Source organism: Tupaia chinensis, unplaced genomic scaffold (assembly GCF_000334495.1).
Source record: "Tupaia chinensis unplaced genomic scaffold, TupChi_1.0 Scaffold000429_1, whole genome shotgun sequence".
NCBI classification, from domain to species: domain Eukaryota; kingdom Metazoa; phylum Chordata; class Mammalia; order Scandentia; family Tupaiidae; genus Tupaia; species Tupaia belangeri.
This window is the reverse complement of record NW_006159934.1, coordinates 1,088,341-1,107,903: the sequence shown is the minus strand read 5'-3', so window position 1 is coordinate 1,107,903 and position 19,563 is coordinate 1,088,341. Positions and strand designations below refer to the sequence as shown.

Sequence of the window (19,563 nt, the reverse complement as noted above, 5' to 3'; positions counted from 1 at the left end):
CTCACGCGCCTGGCGTGAGTTTAAGCCACCAGGTCCGGAACGTGAACCGCGGTCGACTACATGGGAGTCCAGCGGCATAGCCATTACGCTAACTGCTGGTCCCTACAGGACTGGCTTATTGAAGAGGGGCTCTCAAGAGTTGTTTTGTGTTCCTCTAAAGCTGGGGTGGCAAACTTTCTCTGTAGTGAACACCTAATAAATACCTTAGGTTTTGGAAGCAACATAACGTCTTTATCAAATTTTCTTTATATATATATATTTTTAAAACAATCCTTTAAAAACAAAAAAGCTGTTCTGATATAGAACAGATTATACATACTTGAGACTTAGGCAGACGGGCTGCAGGGTGGATTCTCTCTATCCCACCCTTATCCCTGGCCTTAGTGAGCCAGTCCCCACCAGCTGGCCCAGTAAAGTTATATTTTTAAAAAAAGAAATTTGGGGGGCTGGCAGGTGGTGAAGTTGGGACACTGGACTCCGTGGTTGACCGTGGTTTGAGTCCCGGACCTGGCGGCTTGCTTTCTCATTTTCTTCCTTTCTCTCTCTCTCTCTCTCTCTCGGTATATGCTTTCCGACCTCTTTCCTTATTTCCCCCCCCCCCCCCCCCCCCTGCCCCTCTCTGGTTAAATTAAAAGAAAGAAAGAAAGAGAGAGAAAGAGAAAGAAAGAAAGTTAAATAAGATTTAAAACTATTGTTTTTTTAAAAAAAGGAATTTGGGCTTCACAGTGAGAGCTCGACGGAGTCCTTCAAGGTTTTCAGCTAGGCAGAAATGTACAGTGGATGTGTACTTTAGAGAAACGGTTGTGGTCATGGTGTGGGGAATGGACGGCTGTGGGGCAAGATTAGAAGCAGGGAGCCTGGTTGGTGGCCTGTTTATAGCAGTCCAGGTAAGAGATGGTGGCCTAAGGAAGTGGTGGTGGGACTGAAGAGAAGCAGGATCCGGAGACAAAGGAGAAGAATGGCTCTGCTCTTATAATCGAGGTTCCACGTGGGTGAGGGAGAAGGCAGGCTACGGAGGATGATGGCTTCTGGTCCTCTGGGTCAGTCAGTTCATGGAAGAAGGAGCATAGGGAACCTTCGGTTTGTAGGGAAGCATGATGAGTTCAGGTGAAACAGGATGAGGGGCTCGTCCCCCAGCGTACCCGTGTGGAGAAATGCGTAGCCATGTTGACTGAGGGGCCTGTGTGGCTGGGAGGTTCCACCCCTAAGGCGCACAGATTAACCAGGTGGAATGAACGTCTTTCCCTCAGGTCTTTGCAAGAGAAGGGAACGTGCCCAATATCATCATCGCTGTAAGTGCTCAGTCCTGTCCTGTCGGTCCTCTTGGTGTTGTTCCCCTGTGCGCTCACGGGCATCCCTGTGCATGGATAGGCTTATATCGTTCCCTCGGCTGAGGGAAACGTGCCACTCCAGTTAGGCGGGAGGCCTCTGGTGAGTTGCTGTATGGATTGACCACGTGCTGTGGGGTTGGGAGGGTGAGTGCGAACCATGGTGAGCAGTAAAGCAGGAGCTACGTGCAGACCATTCTGGTGGTCACTTACTGGAGGTCTCATTCCTAGGGCCCCCCAGGAACTGGTAAGACGACAAGTATCCTGTGTTTGGCACGAGCCCTCCTGGGCCCAGCACTCAAGGATGCTGTTCTGGAACTCAATGCCTCAAATGACAGGTAGGTCTGGGAGTTGGGACTGAACGGTGGGTGGTGTGTTTTACCTTTCTTTTTTTAAAGAATTATTTCCTTTATTTTATCATTATTTTTAATTTGACCAGAGTGAGACAGAGACAGAGAGAGAGAGAGAAAGCAAGCAAACCACCAGGTCCAGGACTCAAACCATGGTCAGCCATGTGGGAGTCCAGCGCCTTTAACTACATACCACCTGCTGGCCCCTGTTTTACATTTTTGAACTGGAGCTTGCCTTGCCAGCTGGTTGTTTTCTTCTAATCCTTCCCAGTGAAAGAGCATGGAAATCGTTTGCTTATCAATGCAGCATGTGAGCACTTGACTTGGTTTACCTTTTTTTTTTCTGGAAATTAAAAATGTATATATATTATTATTGGGGCCAGCAGGTGGCAGAGTGGCCAAGGCACTAGACTCACACATAGCCAACCACAGTTCAAGTCCTGGACTTGGTGTCTTGCTTTCTTACTCCCCCTTCCCCGCCCCCGTTTCTCTCTAGTAGAACTTGTGGTCTATAGCAAATTAAATAATAAACAAAATTAAATAAATAATTGTTTAAAGAATTATTTTATTTAACTTTATTTATTTATTTTAATTCAACCAGAGAGGGACAGAGAGAGAAAGTGAGAAAGCAAGCCTCCAGATACAGGACTTAAACCATAATTGGCCATGTGGGAGTCTAGCACCCTTAACCACCACACCAACTGCAGGCCCTTTAAATAAATAATTTAAAAAATTATTATTATTGTTTTAGGCTTTTGCTATGGAAGGTGTATACTTACCAGAGAGACAGACAGAAGGAAAGCGAGAAATCACAACCCCCTCCCCGGGGGATGGCTACATCGCAATCCCTTCTTCATTCTCCTCTCAGGATTTTGGGCATCTACACACATGGCGCCTGGTATGATTTTTAAGCCACCAAGTCCAGGACTCAAACTGTGGTCGACCATGTGGGAATCCAGTGCCTTATACCACCACGCCAGCTGCTGGCCCCAAAATTCACTATCTTAGAGCTGAGCATGGTGGTGCACACCTGTGGTCTTAGCCCCCTGGGAGGCTAAGGCAGAAGGATCACAACATAGCAGAGCCATGTCTAAAACACTAGACAAACACCCATACAAGAAAAAAATAAAAGCAGTTGCCGTCTTAACCCTGCGTAAGCATATACATCAGTAACGTTAAATATATTCTCACTGGTGTACGGCCAGTCGCCAGGACTTCTTCAACGTGCAAAACTAAAACCGCCCATTAAACAACTCCCCGTTTCCCCTTCCCTGGCCTGTGGCAGCCGCCTTTCTGCTTTATTTTCCCGTGAATTGAATTACTGTAGGTACCTTATGTAAGTGTAATCAGGCAGTATTTGACTGGCTTATTTCACTCAGCCTAATGTCCTCAGGGTTCATCCGTGCAGTAGCATGTGTTAGAATTCCCTTTTTAGCTCAGAATCCTGAGCAGTGAGAGGGCTGTGGAAAGGGCGTCCCAGTGTGATGGGGCCCTGCCACGGGTGCTTTCTCTGTCTCCCTCCCCCACTCTTCTCACACACATATGCACTCTATCATTTAAAAAAAAAGAAAACAATGGGACCAGCAGTTAGCATAATGGCTGTCGCTGGACTCCCATGTAGCCGACCTCCGTTGGAGTCCTGGACCCGGTGGCTTAAACTCACGCTGGGCGCATGTGCGTGCGTGCCCAAGATCCCGAGAGGAGAATGGAGGAGAAGGGATTGCGGCGTGGCCATTCCCCCTGGGGGGTGAGTTCTCGCTTTCTGTCTCTGTGTTTCTGGTGAGCGCACGCGCCCTATGGCGAAAACCTCTCCAAAAAAAAGAAAACTAATAAAAAAGAAAGCAATGATAGTGTATCTGAACTTGGGTTTTCTTGAAATACAGTGAAGCACCTCAAGCAGCACAATGTAGGTGAGATGATTTTGACGGCCTGCCTTTCTTTTTTTAATTTACCAGAAGAATGTGTGCTCACCAGAGAGAAACCAAGGAAGGGGAGAAAATATCCCACTGGGGGCACGGTTATGCTGCAGTCCCTTCTCCATTTCTCCATCCTGTCAGCATTTGGGGTACACGTGCACACACCCTGGTGTGTTTTTCAAGTCTCTGGGGCTGAGATTTGAATCATGGTCAGCCATATAGAATCCGGCTCCCATAATCACTGAGCCATGGGGCTGACTGATAGTCTTGTCTTTTTAATTTAGATTTTTTGCCATAGGTTGTGCATACTCGCTAGAGAGAGACACACAGAGAGGAAAAGTGAGAAATCATCTTCCCTGGAAGAATGGCTGTGCCACAGTCCCTTCTCTTCCATTCTCTTGGGACTTTGGGCATGTACGCACTGGTGTCTGGCATGATTTTCAAGCCACCAGGTCTGGGTCTCTAACCAGGGAGATGGCCATGTGGGATCCAGCACCTTAACCTCCACGCCACCGCTGGTCTGTTTTTGTTTTTGTTTTCGCTAAAGGGACAGACACAGAGAAAGGGGGGGAAAGTGAGAAAGCTTCCCCTCATTGGGGATAGTCACGTTGTAATCCCAATCCCTTCTCCATCTCATCCTTCATGATTTTGGGCACTCAAGCACCTGGTGTTTTGTTTTGTTTTTTTTTTGGAGAGGTTTTTGTTATAAGGCGCGTGCGCTTGCCAGACAGACAGAGAGAGACAGAAAGTGAGAAATCACCCCCCGGGGGGATGGTCACGCCGCAGTCCCTTCTCCTCCATTCTCCTCTCGGGATCTTGGGCACGCATGCACACACACCCGGCGTGAGTTTAAGCTACCGGGTCCGGGACGCGAACCGCAGTCAACTACGTGGGAGTCCAGCGACATAACCATTACGCTAACTGCTGGTCCCCCTGGTGTATTTTTCAGGCTGCCAGATTTGGGTACCTGAATAGTTAAGCTGACCAATAGTTCTAGTTGCCTTAACCACCATAGCACCAGCTGACCTGATCATCTTTCCCCATTTTATCATCCTAGATAGTTCCCTCAGTCTTTCCTTTTCTGTCTTAATTCTTTTTAGCATAGGTAGGAGGAATAACTGATGAATTATGATGATACAGTTACTAGGATGATGGCATAACAAGCTATTTCAGGATATAAAAAGATTATTAAGGCCCCAAACATTTATTAGTGAGCGAGCGAGATGTCAGGGTGGTTAGAGCAGCAGGATCACACCTGATCACACACGCCCACCTGTGCAGTTTAAGTCCTGAACCCGGTGGCCTGGAAAACATGCAGGCTCCACGTGTGCGCGTGCATGCCCAAAACCTCAAGAGGAATAGAGAGTGCTTTATCGCTTTCTGTCTGTCTTTGTGTCTCCAGTGAGCAACGCGCCCTATAACAAATTAAAACCACATCTTAGATCATTAAAGGGTCCCCGTGGACCCATATGGTAATCAAAAGATAAAGTGAGTTTTTTTAGAGAGATTTTTGTTATAAGGCACATGCACTTGCCAGAGATAGAGAAAAGGGAAGAAATCACCTCCAGGGGGATGGGCATGCTACAGTCCCTTCTCTGTTTTCCTTTGGGATTTGGGGCATGCACACACACATGCCCAGCGTGAGTTTCAAGCCTCCAGGTCTGGGACTTGAACCATGGTCAGCCATGTGGGAGTCTAGCGATGTAATCATTACGCCATCTGCTAAAGTGAGTTTTATTCTGTTAAAAAAAATTAAATGTTTTCTTTGTTCTTTGGAAGACCTCCAAAAAAATAGACGTTATAGAATATTAATCCTTATAGTTAGAATTGCCCAAAAAGAAACTAATAAACTAAAATTGGGTCCCACAGTTACTGTTGATATACTGAAGGTTTGAAAGTCCTTGTGAAGGTAACTAAATTTGTCTCAGGTAACAGAGAAATCCTGGTTTATTGTTTCAGGGGCATTGATGTTGTGAGGAATAAAATCAAAATGTTTGCCCAGCAGAAAGTCACCCTTCCCAGAGGTCGACATAAGATTATCATTCTGGATGAAGCAGACAGGTAAAGTGCTTTGCCAAATATTCCGAGCTTGGTCTCTGAGTCACTTACTGGGTATTTTTAAGTCAGAGAAAAATGTACTTTCATGAAGGATATGCTAATACATTTTTTAAAAGTATTTAATTTTGTTATTATTATTTAAATTTTTATTTATTTTTTAAAGAATTATTTCATTTAACTTTTATTTATTTATTTATTTATTTATTTGGCTAGAAAGGGACAGACTGAATGAGAGTGAGAGAGTGTGTGAGAGAGGGAGAGAGGAAGTGAGAAAGCAAGTCACCAGGTCTGGGACTCAAGACCAGTTGGCCGTGTGGGAATCCAGCGCTCTTAAGCTCCGCACCACCTGCAGGCCCCAAATTATTTTATGTATTTATTTTAATTTGACCAGAGAGGAACAGAGTGAGAGAGAGAGAAAGCGCAAGCCCCCAGGTCTGGGATTAGAACCGCAGTCAGCCATGTGGGATCCCAGTGCCTTAACCACCATACCACCTACCAGTCCTGGTCTCCAAGGTTTTATTAGAAAAGTTGGCAGCCAATATTTTGGCCCTTCTCTTGAATTTTATATTATGGAGAACTGTAGAGACCAGGTTCTTCAAATGTGATTGCAGTCACTGTGGAGTTTGTGAATTTCTTTCCTTTTTTTTAATTTGACTTTATTTATTTGTTTTCATTTGACCAGAGAGGGACATAGTCGGGGGGTGGGGGGAGTGAGAAAACAAGCCTCCAGGCCAGGACTTGAACTGCTGTCGGCCATGTGGGAGCTGAGTATCTTAACCACCATGCCACCTGCTGGCCCTGAATTTTGTGAACTTCACTTAAGGATTGTCTTTGTGTGCTGAAGGTGCTAAGTACAGTTTGAGTGATCTTTGAGAGAGTAGCTTCTGGGTTTTAGCAGTGGTAGGGTGGCCACTTAATTCCAAGCCCCCTGTCTAGGGCGTTGTACGTGCTCTGTCCTGGGTTACTGTCCAGCAGGCCCTGGGTCCCAGTTGCAAACCATCTCCTTGTGCTTTTCTTCTCAGCATGACTGATGGAGCCCAGCAAGCCTTGAGGAGAACCATGGAAATCTACTCCAAAACGACTCGCTTTGCTCTGGCTTGTAACGCTTCGGATAAAATCATAGGTGAGTGTGAGCCCTGGGTGTCTGGGTCCACATGGCGTTCACCTGGGCTCGAGCAGCAGAAGAGTAGCCTCCAGGTCCAGGACTTGAACCATGCAGTTTGCCACATGGAATCCAGCCACCTTGACCTCCATGCCACCTGCTGACTTGGGACTTTTTCTTCATATTCATAAGGGAGAGAACACAAGAGGGAGAAAGAGAAAGATGAGTGTTTTTGATAGGATCTTGCCATGTCGTGACCCCCTGCCCCAGCCTCCCATGTCCCTGAGCCATTGCACAGTGATATCCTTCTGCTGGTGCCACTGTGGCTGAGCCAGGGGAAGGAATATTTTGAAGTTTATTCATTTATTTTTTACTTGAGGAAGAGAGGCAGGGGGTGGGGCCCAGCAGAGTCTTGACACCATGACCTGCCCCCAGCTTCATTCAGCGCTGGATCATGGGCAAGCACATGCTCGGTGTACTGAGGCAGGTCTCTGGGCTTGAACTGGGAACCCTCTGATCTAGGGTTGCCTTACAGACCACCGTGCTTTATTGCTGTACCAGAGGAACGGTTCTCCAAATACATGCTGAGCTGTCAGAAAAGCCATGATACATCTTTGTGTGTTGCCCTGTGCATAGCTGCGCCATGACTTTCCGGATGACCCGATACTCTTGTACGCTTTGTGTGCTCTGAGTCGTGTGGCATAGACAGACAGCTGGCTTTATTTGAACAGCTAGGAATTGCCCACCTTGAGGCTTGCACTTCATCCGATCTCTGACCTTGGTATTTGTCCTTCCAGTGCCTCCCTTCCTGTCTGTCTCCTTCCTCCCTGCATCGAGCCTTTCCATCTCGGGTGGGTTTCACGGCCTTCCCTTTCTGCTGTAGATGGCCCCTCGGCCCAGCTGCTCTCTCTCCAGATTATCGGAGCATCTTGTCCCACTGTCTTTGAGTCAGGCTGCCCTGCTAGCCCCAACTGTGTGAGCTCGTCACCTGCTGTCCCTTTCTGCACAGGCTGTGCACTCTGACAGACAAGCACACTCCACACGCGATCCGCACAGGGTCACGATTTCTAGCCTCAGTGGGGCTGTCAGTGCTGTCAGGAGCCCTTTACATACTTTTCACTTTCTCAGACGGCCATTGCGTTGCTCATGAAGTTATTCGGCCCTTGGCAAACGCTTACAATGCTCTCGGTGGGTGTCAGGCATCCTGCTCATGGTGAACAGCCAGAGTTAAGGAGAAATGTTCTCTACCCTCAAGACGTCAGTGTTGTAAGGGAGAAGTGTGTTCAGAGTTCTTGATTGGAGGGTGTGTGTAGCCGTGTCCCTCCCCAGTGAACGACCACTCCTCGAGGGCAGCGGTGGCCTTAATACATGCAGCTGCCACCCTGCGTGCGGCTGGCCAAAGGCTGTGTGCACACATGAGTTTGGTCAGTGATGTGGGACTGCCATTGTTGGCGAAGGAAGCTCTGACCTCCCTTTCAGGGAGCTCACTTTTATGATTCATTCAGCATGCTGGTGGCTTTTGCTTTCTGCAGGGCTGTAGTAGACACGTCATGAAATTCTTTAAAAATGTATTTCTTGGGACCAGCAGTTGGCGAAGTGGCTATGTCACTAGATTCCCATGTAGTTGACCATGGTTTGAGTCCTGGACCCGGTGGCTTAACTCATGTCTGGTGCGTGTGTGCCCAAGATACCAAGAGGAAAGTGGAGGAGAAGGGATTGCAGCGTGGCCATCCCCCTGGAGGGTGATTTCTCGCTTTCTGTCTCTCTCTGGCGAGCACACGTACCCTATAGCAAAAACCTCTCCAAAAAATAAAAAACCAACTCCAGTCTCTAAGTGTACTGTAAGTAAATATGTAAGTCAGGTCCCTCAGCCTGAGTTAGGGTTCATTGGGGAGTGTCCTGATTTTTGGGAGAGTTGACGTGGATGAACACCAAGGACAGCCGCTCCCTTTAGGCTCCTCCTCCTGTTAGACACAGAGCATGTTTTGTGGGCGGAGCGCCTGCCCTGTGCCAGGCATGGATGTGACATGCTTGCTGTGCACTGTGGCAGCAGCTCTGGCTGCAGCTCGGTCCCTGTCTCCCAGGTGCTCGCACAGAGAGAGGAGAGGACAGTGCCCACGTCAGCAGGCCCGAGTCAGCCCAGGGCTGCTGCCCCTGCTGTCTACCACGGCTAGCCCTTCACCAAGATGGAATCCCAGGGCGGCCCACCTCTGTGGTATCTGGAACACCCGTCCTACCCATGCCCAGACCTGGGTTACGCTTCCTCCCCCGGGTGGGTACAGTGTCCCCATGCTTCTCTCTCACTCAGTTCACGAGGTGGCTGTCAGAGTTACCCGAGGACAAGTCTGCCCTGCCGCTCCCCTGCTGTCCCTTCAGTGGTCTCCCACTGTATGCACAGTGGCTGCCCCAGGCTGGCACGCAGCTCTCACTTGCCCAAGCCCCATCTTCTCTCTGTGCACTGCAGCCTTGTGGGGTCTCACCAGGCACTGTACCCGTTTCTCACTCTTGTCTCCACATGTGCTGTTCCTCCTGCCTTCCCAGGCTGGGACACGCATCCTTGAGGACCCAGCTCAGAACTCTGCTCTTCTGTGGGACCAGCAGTTAGCACAATGGCTATGTCACTGGACTCCCATGTAGTCGACTGCGGTTCGCGTCCCGCACCCGGTAGCTTAAGGCTCACATTGGGCGCGTGTGCGTCTGTGCCCAAGATCCCGAGAAGAGAATGGAGGAGAAGGGATTGTGGCGTGGCCATCTCCCCTGGGGGGTGATTTCTCGCTTTCTGTCTCTCTATCTCTGTCTGTCTGGAGAGCGCACGCGCCCTATAGCAAAAAAACCTCTCCAAAAAAAAAAAGAACTCTGCTCTTCTGTGAAGTGTGTCTACCTCGTATTGAGCTGGTCCCATGACCCTCTGGTGGCACTGCGCCTCTCTGTGATGGCGTACTTGTGTGCTGAAGGGCCAGAGCTGGTCAGACTATCCATCCACAGCGGGCCAGCCAGTGGTGTGGCTAAGGTGGCTGAGTCCCACCTGGCCAACTGAGTGGTCCAAGTCTTAGATCTGGTGGCTGGAGAAATATGCCAGGTGCATGTGCTTGTGTACTTAACATTTTGAAAGGAATAAATGGAAGAAGGCTTACAGCATGGCTAGCTCCTATGGAGGGTGCTTTCTTTCTCTCTCTCTCTCTTCCTGTCTCCAGTGAGCACACACGCCTTCTTACAAAAATTAAAAATAAATATGACAAAATTTGGGGCCGGCAGATGGCATGGTACTTAAGGTGCTAGACTCCAACCTGGCTGACTATGGTTCAAGTCCTGGACCTGGCAGCCTCTTTCTCACTTTCTCTGTTTCTCTCTGGTCAAATTAAGAATATATAAATAAAAAAATTAAATAATTAATTCTTAAAAAATAAGTTTAACAAAATTTATTTTAAAAAATATTAATCTTTGGCATCCCCAGTACCTATGGAGGTGACTGGCTGATTTTTTATAAATATTCTAGATTGGCAGGAACAGGTGTTCTTTGAAGTGGAGTGTGAGAACAAAAGAGAGAGAGGCTGCTTCTTCCCGGCTGATCAGGCCATCTCATGAGGGGGCGGGTTTGGGAACTCTGAAAGACTGAATGGGAAGAGACTGAAGAGAGGACGCCCTCACTGGGAAGAACCCACTGAGAAAGGGCCGCGTCGGCCTGTTCCTGGGAGGAAGGTGCCAGCCCTGGGCTTAGGTGAGGGGATGACGAGGTTCGTAGACCAGGAGAGGACTTTGCAGGCCGGAAGAAGCGGGGCTGTATTGGAGAGTTAGTGTTTGGGAGCTTCCGAAGGGACTTTTGCAGGAAAAGGTGACAGATGGAGAAGGCCAGTGTGGTGCCCGCGCAGAGGAAGATTGCGAGGATGAGCAGACTGGGACTAGGGCACCGTGGGGAAGCCGTTGCAGCAGTCTGAGGCAGCAGTGGAGGAAAGTTCCAGAGTTCTGCCTCTATCTGCCTGGTGGCTCTCAGTCCCAGCTGTTATTAATAATACATGTGACAGAATCTCCTGGGAGGTGTCCCTACCCACCCCACCCTGACCGAAGGGCCCCCGCCAGCACGTGCTATGATTCCCAAGGCCACCTGGGCTGCGCTGAGTCACCCGAGGGCTGGTGGCACATGGATGCGTCTGTCCTGGAGGACTCTTCCCCCTTCTGGAGGCCGTGGCTTGCCAAGGTTATCCTGGGCAGTGCTGCCTGAGGCCTCTGTCCTTGCTTACTTGTTGGTGTCTTTGACACTTGGCCCTGTTTACCGAGTCCCTCCGGAGCACCTGCTGGCCAGGAGGACTGGCCCACGCAGCTGCATCCTGGTAGCCAGAGAACTAACAGGGCGGTGCCAGCCAGGGAAGCCTCACTCCTCGCCTCTCGTCAGAGCCCATCCAGTCCCGCTGCGCAGTCCTCCGCTACACAAAGCTGACCGACGCCCAGGTCCTCGCCAGGCTGATGAACGTGATCGAGAAGGAGAATGTGCAGTACACCGACGACGGCCTCGAAGCCATTATCTTCACCGCCCAGGGAGACATGAGGCAGGTGCGCGTGGGCCTCCTGGGCTTGTGCTGCTCTTGTTGGGGGATGCGGGGGCCAGCACCCTGCAGGGCCTGAGGGCAGGCGGGGGGCCAGGGCTGCCTCTCTCGGCCTCTAGGAAGGGGTGGGGAGGGCACAGGTGTGAAAGTCTCCCTTGTGTGCTTTCGTTCCTCCTCAGGCACTGAACAACCTGCAGTCCACCTTCTCGGGATTTGGCTTTATTAACAGTGAGAACGTGTTCAAGGTACAGAAGCTGTTTGTGGAGGCAGCGTCCTCTGCCTCGGTCGCTGGAGCAGGAGCAGGGCTGTGCTAAAGAGCGAAGGGGGCGGGCATTCGGCTGCTGTCGGAGGAGAGTGCGGGGCGGGGGCATGCCTCTTCCCTGTTGCCGCCTTCGCTGTCACGCGGAGAGTTAGGAGGGACGTGGGGAGGTCACCCCATGTGTGTGTGGAAGGACAGCGGTGCATCAGGCCCAGTGCTGGTGCTTTCAGATATGAATTTGATCCCCAAAACTTCTCTGCTCAGACATGTTCTTCTCAGCACTTTGTGGGCAAGGAAATGGACTCGGGGGCTGGCCTGGGCCCACTCAGCTGCTGAACAGCAGGCGGGAACACCAGGGAGAGCTGTGTTCCCCTGGCAGCCCTCTGACCCACCCTGGTGCTTCCATGGCATCAGGCCCAGCACACCTCCTCAGAGCCTGGCAAAGAAAAAGGTCTAACTCTCCTGCATTTGACAAAGCATTTTATTTGGGGGTGTCCTTTTCAGGATTGGCTACCACATCCCGACAACTCAGTGTTTTGGAGACTGATTTCCTCCTTATTCGGGGGTAGAACTTGGGTAGGCTGCCCAAACTTTCATTCTGTAGCTCTTTCTTACTAGATTTGTGGGTGAGAGCCCTGGTAAATGCATCAGTCCAGACCTTAGCAATGAACGCATTTTCAAGGACACTTAGGAAAGGAAAACTTACATAGTACTGATAACGTAAAGTCCCATTTCCCATAGAGCAGGCATTGAGGGCTCCAGGCACCACGGCTTTGACCTCAGCCAGAAAGATGAGCCAAGGGCAGGCCTAGGTGTCATCTCAAGATGTCAGAATGCGTTCTCTAGAAGATTCAGAGGCCGACACTGCACCAGAGCGCAGGACCTAAGGCCACTGGGAGGCACTGCAGGGAGGCAGCTGCCCGACACCATCCACCTGCTAGGTAGTGACCTTCCAGTTCTTTTATTGTTTGTTTGAGAGGTTTTTGCTATAGGGCACGTGTGCTTGCCAGAGAGAGAGAGACAGAGAGACAGAAAGAGAGAAATCCCCACCCAGGAGGTATGGCCACACCTCAATCCCTTCTCCATTCTCCTCTTGGGATTTTGGGCACACATGCACACACACCCAGCGTGAGTTTAAGCCACCAGGTCCGGGACTCGAACCGTGGTCGAATACATGGGAGTTCAGTGACGTAGCCATTATGCCAACTGCTGGTCCCTTTTTTATGGACCTCCCAGGTTTTTTTCTTTTTAAATAATCATTTAACTTTATTAATTATTATTTTCCAGTTTCATCAGAGGCAGAGAAAGTGAGAAAGCAAGCCACCGGGTTCAGGACTTGAACCGCAGTCAGCCGTGTGGGAGTCCAGCACCTTTAACCACCATGCCACCTGCTGGACCTCCCAGTTTTTAAATGGGTTCCTGTCTGCACAACTGCCTCTGACCAAAGACTCTTTGTTGGCTCATGATTCTTGTTCATTTGTCTCGTGTTTGAGGAATTTACAATCAAGCTGTTGGAAACTTTTCTATTTAGTGAACTTTTTGGTGGTGAGGGGGCATTTGCAAACTTTTTTTTTTTTTTCTGTAAGTTTATTCACTTATTTCTTCCATGAGCAAGAGAGAAAGATAGCACACTCCACGGGACCTTGACATCATGCCCACACCCAGCGTCAGCCAGCTCCGCATCACAGGCATGCGCGTGCTTCGTGTTCTCGGAGGTCTCCAGGTGTGAACCAGGCCTTCCTGTGCGGGTCAGCCTCGTAGGGCATTGGGCTTTACTGCTGCACCACTGTCTGGCCCCAGATTGTTTCCTGGCTAGAGATTTTGATGAAAACAATGAACTGAGAAGTTGGTCCAGTGGGGCCACCTCAGATGGACCCTCCAAAACCTCAGCTGATGAGCCTTTCTTTTTGGATTCTCAGGTCTGCGACGAACCCCACCCCCTGCTGGTGAAGGAGATGATCCAGCACTGTGTGAGCGCCAACATTGACGAGGCCTACAAGGTTAGCTCCTGCCCCTCCTGATTCAGGAGAACACTTGCAGTTCTTGGCCAGGGCAGAGGGGGTCCTCCTCATGCAAGGACTTCACGTGCCTCGCTTTGCCTCGCTCTGAAATCATGCTAGGAGTTGGGTGCACTTAGCAGATGAGGAAGCCATGATTCAGAGACTGCATTCCTAGCTCTACACCACAGTTTAAAAGTTGTAGATCCCGGGCGGGGGGTGGGGACCAGCAGATGGCATAGCGGTTATGTCTCTGGACTCCCACATGGCCGAAGATGGTTTGAGTCCCAGACTTGGTGGTTTGAAACCTCATCCAGGCACAGGTGTATGTATGTCCATGATCCCAGGAAGAGAATGGAGGAGAAGGGATTGCAGTGTGGCCATCCCCCAGGGGGTGATTTCTCACTTTCTCTGTCTCTCTTCTCTAGTGAGTTTACACACCCTAAAGTGAAAACCTTTAAAAAAAAAAAAAAAAAAGTTGTAGACCCAGAATTTAAAATCGTATCTTTTTTTTGGAGAGGTTTTCACTATAGGGCGCGCGCGCTTGCCAGACAGACAGAGACAGAGACAGAAAGCGAGAAATCACCCCCAGGATGGTCACACCGCAATCCCTTCTCCTCCATTCTCCTCTTGGGATCTTGGGCACGCACGCACACGCGCCCGGCATGAGTTTTAAGCCACCAGGTCCAGGATGTGAACCGCAGTCGACTACGTGGGAGTCCAGCAACATAGCCATTACGCTAACTGCTGGTTCCCCAAAATCGTATCTTAATTATATCCTATGCAAGAGAAAATTGTCGACCTAGAACATGAGGAAAGACCAGCCCAATTCCTTTTCTCGTGAAGCCATCATCCTCTAGCAGGGGGAGACATCATCCTCCATCCTCCTACGGAACATGGCAGCAAACATTCTGGGACCCAGCGGTCCCCAGTCAACTAGGACAGGAGGAACCCCGGGGAAATTCTAGCCTGAGTGATGATAGGACCTGGGCCTGGCTGTAGGTCCCGACAAACACAACTGGGTTTGGGTAACCTCAGGTCACATGGAGCGGTGGTGAGCTTCAGGGTCCCACAGACACCACTGGGGTTTGGATGACCCCAAGTCACATGGAGCAGTGGTGAGCTTCAAGGCCATTGTTCTGATCCTAGATAGCCCTTGCCCTTGCCCTTGCCCTTGCCCCTGCCCTTGCCCCTCAACAAACTAGGTTGGAAGTTGAACAGATTTAGGACAGGGTTCAACCTAATGGGAAATTGGAGTGCGAGACAGGGAAGCTGAGGCAGAGGCCCAGGCCTTAGGGCTGGGTCACTGAGGGAGCGAGGGCAGAGAGGACTGCCGTCAAACCTAACAGTCTGGACTGGGTGGGTGCGTGGTGAGAAGGCAGCAGGCTGAGAGGGCTGCCGTCATCGCTTCCCCCTGGGGGTCACTCAGTGCAGGTCCTGCTGGGGCTGCGTCATGACGCCAGTGACTAGGAGAGCTAGTGACGATTCTGCTTCCTCCGCTCTGGTACGTAATGGGCAGATCGATAAAGCGAATTCAGAGCTGGAGTAATGACATTGTGTGGGCATGGTAGTGGACCATCTTGCAGGTTGGGGCCAGCAGGTGACATAGTGGTTAAGGTCCTGAACTCCCACGTGTTGACCATAATTCGAGTTCTGGACCTGCTAGCTTGGAACTCAGGCCAGGCTTGTACGTGTGTGTCCAAAATCCTGAGAGAGAATGGAGGAGAAGGGATTGCAGCATGGCCATGCCCCCCTTGGGGGTATTTCTTACTTTCTTTCTCTCTTGTCTCTTTAATGAGTGCATGTGCCTTATAGCAAAATCTCTCAAAAAAAAAAAAAAAACTTGCAGCGAGATCTCTGCCTGCTGAGAAAGTCACTTAAAGTACTCACAAGATCTTGGAGAATGTGACAAATTGAGGTTGCTAAGTGACCCACCAGCAGCTCCGTGCATGCAGGTGATCTCAAAACCTCCTGGGTTGTCTGGGGCGAGCTGTCTGCTCCCGTGGGTGTGATCGACTGATACTAGTGTGGACTTGACTTCATTTCCCCGTCTCCTTGTAGTTTGAAGTGTTTAAATGGCCTCATTGTGTCTTCTTTTGTCTAGATCCTTGCTCACCTGTGGCATCTGGGCTATTCACCAGAAGATATCATTGGCAACATTTTCCGAATGTGTAAAACTTTCCAGATGGCAGAGTACTTGAAACTGGAGTTTATTAAGGTCAGTGAGAGCATGTGAATAAATGCTTGTGTCTTCAGAGCGTGGGCCACCACGTGGCTTTCTTTGTGTTGCTCATGGCCTGTCCCCTGGAAGGTGCTCAGTGTATGCGATGGCCTGAGGGTGGCTGCCTATTCTGAGGGCTGAATTTGTCTCGCTCACTCAGTGACCAGTGTCCCTTGGGATGACTCTTAGTAGAGATCTTATTTCTGTACTCATCTTTTTTTAATTTTATTTTATTCATTCTTTCTTTCTTTTTTCTTTTTTTTTTTCTTTTTTTGACCAGAGGGAGAGAGAGAAAGTGAGAAAGCAAGCCATTATGTCCAGGACTTGGACGGCGGTCAGCCATGTGGGAGTGTCCAGCACCTTAACCACCACACCACCTGCTGGTCCCTCTGTATTCATCTTAAGGTCAGATCAGTTGAGGAATAATTTACATAGAGTAAAATGCAGCCTTTCAGGTACATTCTGCTGACAGAAGCATTCAGTCATGTAAATGCCACCATAATCGAGATAACATAGTCTTACCCCTGTAGAATTCACGTGCCCTTGGCGGTTAGCTTCTCTCCCTCCCCTCCAGGAACCACTGATACATTGTGTTTGAGGAACAGAATTTTCCAGATTATCATAAATGAAATCATTTAGAACTTAGCCGTGTTTGTGTGTGTGTGTGTGTGTGTGTGTGTGTACGCGTGCATGTACGCTCGCAGGCAAACACCAGAGAGGCATGTGTGCTCACCAGAGAGAGACAAAGTGGGAATGGCAAAAAGTACCCCTCAGTGGAGTGGATCACACGGTGATCCTGTCTCCATTTCTCTCTCCTTTGAGAATTTTTTTGGGCTTGCATGTGCACATACCCAGTGGGGTGTTTTTTTTGTTTTGTTTTGTTTTTAGTGGTTTTTGCTATAGGGCGCATGCGCTCACCAGACAGAGACAGAAAGTGGGAAATCACCCCCCGGGAGGATGGCCACGCTGCAATCCCTTCTCCTCCATTCTCCTCTTGGGATCTTGGGCACATACGCACATGCGCCCAGCATGAGTTTTAAGCCACCAGGTCCGGGACGCGGACCGCGGTTGACTACATGGGAGTCCAGCGACATAGCCATTACACTAATGGCTGGTCCCCCCAGTGTGTTTTTCAAGTTGGCATAGCCAGGACTTGGAACTGTGTGGTTGCCATGTGGGATCTGCTTCCTTAACCACTGGACCACAGGTTGACCTAGCTTTTTTTTCTTTTCTTTTTTTGTTTTTTTTAAGCTTATTTATTTATGTCACAAGACAGGTTCTCACACCATGATTCATCTCCAGTGTCAGCCTGATAATGGGCCTACCTGGCATGCTCAGGTAACTCCTGGGATGTGAACTCAGGACCTTTCTCATGTGGGTCCATAGCATTACCATTGTGCCACCAGGTGACCGGGACTTAGCCGTTTGAATGTGACTTCTCTTACTTACCTTGACACCTTTCAGATTTGTGTGTGCTCTTCGGTTTATCAGTGGGTTCGTAGTTTTCCATTGTATGGATGTACCATGGTTAGTCTTCTGCCGATTGAGGGACGTTTGAGTGTCCAGTTCTTGGTGACTATGAGTAAAGCTGCTATGAACAGATACATACATGAACTAATGTGAATACAGGCAGGACGTTTTTATTTTTCTCAGGTAAATTCCCAGGAATATAACTTTGTAAGGAACTGCCGAACTGTTTTCCAAAGTGGTGGTAGTATTTTGCAGTATTCTTTCCAGCAGTGTGGACATTCCAAGGTGATCCACTTGCTAACCCACACGTGGAATGCTCAGTTGAGTTTTGTAAGATATTCAATAGGTGCATAATGGTATCTCTTTGTGGCTTTACCATACATTTCCTTAACAACTAATGTTGTCAAGTACTTTTTCTTTCTTTCTTTCTTTCTTTCTTTCTTTCTTTCTTTTTTTTTTTTTTTTTTTGCCATCCATAGTCATTTATGACACCTCTGTTCAAACCTACCATTTTTTAATTAGGTTCTTTGTTTTCTTGTTGGGTTTTGTTGTTCAAATGCCAGAGGGCACATGAGAGAGAGAGAGCACACGCATGTGTGCACATAAACATTCCACAACATGGCCTGGTCCTGCTGCAGTCCTTTTTCTTATAGTTCTTCATCCCATCCAGATCCTGGGCACAGGTGCACACCCAGCATGTAAACTGCCAAGGGCAGGACTTGAACCCTGTGCAGCCATGTGAGATCCTTCTTCCTTCTGCACCACACTTAACCACTGTGCCATGGAGCCAGCCCTTATTATTCCTCTTGCCCAGAATTTGAAATGAATCTCTCACAAACCAGATAGCTTACAACACAATGGTTAGCCTGGAAGCAGAAGGGAAGGAACCTTTAAAGAGAGAACATGACTAAATATGTGGGCAAATCCACAAAGCATAGGTAGCCGTTTCGTATCAACACTTAGAGGAATAGTGTTTGAGACCAGGCGTCCCTGTCTTACTATAAACTGAGTTAGACAGAGATTGTGGGAGACAATTGCTTTCGGCAGGGGAGAGCCCAGCCCTTATTATTGAGTTTTGAGAGTTCTTTGTATGTTCTGGATAAAAAGTCCCTTATCAGATATTCAGACATATTTTAAAAGAATTTTCTTCTTGGCTAATTTTTTTTCTATCTTCATTTTCTGAACAGTATCTTTTAAAGAAGTATCAGTGTTTTAGGAAATATGTTGAATGTAGTTAACATTACATCCTGGCGTTCATTTCCAGCTGGAGTTTGAGTTGGTTGTATTATTTTTGAACAAACCATTATTAGCTCAGATTTCAAAAAATATGTAACTCTCTCAGTTACTAACCAGACTTAAATTTGATCTATTTTCAGGAAATTGGATACACTCACATGAAAGTAGCAGAAGGCGTGAACTCCCTCCTGCAGATGGCAGGCCTCCTGGCCAGGCTGTGTCAGAAGACGATGGCCCCCGTGGCTAGCTAGCGTGGGGCCTGCAGTGATGCGGTGGTGGAGCCCTCGCCCTGGAGCACAGGAGTCAGAGCCTCCTGATGAGGAGAACCTGCGCCTTGTCTGGTGCAGACTGCTCCAGCTCCCGTGGCTTTCAGAGCACATCTGTGCTGCGGGAGGGTCTGCGTTCAAACCCCTTATGTGGTGACAGCGACAGGGTGGGGAGACCTGGAGAAACCGGGCTGTGGCACCTGATCTGTGTGTGTTGGCATCTTAGGTAATAAAACCTCACATTTGGCAATGAAGTGACAACTTGAGGCCTCAGGGAAACCCAGCTTAACTGTCACTGCTTGCCCCTGGTATCCCATAAATACAAAAAGTGATTTTGTTAGTAGACAAGACAAACTCCATTTTTCTACAAACTTGAAGGGGTGGGGTGAAAGCAAGGTTGGCAGTAATTTCCTGACTATTTGGATGGACTTTCAGAACAGGCCTAGGCCATGAGCCCCTCAGATAGGGCAGGTCAGGCCGTGGGGCAGTAGTGGACTGGCCTAACACAGCCTTTGGGAAAGCTCCAGCCATGCCGCCTTTCCTGGTAGCTGCAGTACTCATTGCTTTAGAATTCTTCAGCAAATTTTGTATTAATTTGTACAATAGTACTCTAATTTTGTAAGGTACTGTCCTCTCTTTTTTTCCCTTTTTGTTAACAAAATATTTTATTAAACTTTATTTTTTAAATTTATTTTAATGTGACCAGAGAGAGAGAAAGACAGAGAGAGAGAGAGACGGAAAATGAGAAAGCAAGCCACCGGGTCCGGGACTTGAAACATGGTCAGCCATGTGGGAATTCAGTGCCCTTAACTACCACAC

At 48.9% G+C, this 19,563-nt stretch overlaps 1 protein-coding gene across 1 annotated transcript in view; it reads left to right on the top strand.

Moving 5' to 3' along the window:
* Window positions 1-18,998, top strand: part of RFC2 (replication factor C subunit 2) — a gene marked incomplete at its 5' end in the record, with an annotated part of 19,863 nt that extends 865 nt beyond the window's left edge. The window contains 9 exon segments of the mRNA XM_027774401.1: window positions 1,251-1,292; window positions 1,560-1,666; window positions 5,554-5,655; window positions 6,675-6,775; window positions 11,145-11,302; window positions 11,475-11,540; window positions 13,474-13,554; window positions 15,656-15,769; window positions 18,619-18,998. Coding sequence (XP_027630202.1) covers window positions 1,251-1,292; window positions 1,560-1,666; window positions 5,554-5,655; window positions 6,675-6,775; window positions 11,145-11,302; window positions 11,475-11,540; window positions 13,474-13,554; window positions 15,656-15,769; window positions 18,619-18,729 — 882 coding nt within the window.
* Window positions 18,999-19,563: the final 565 nt, after the last annotated feature.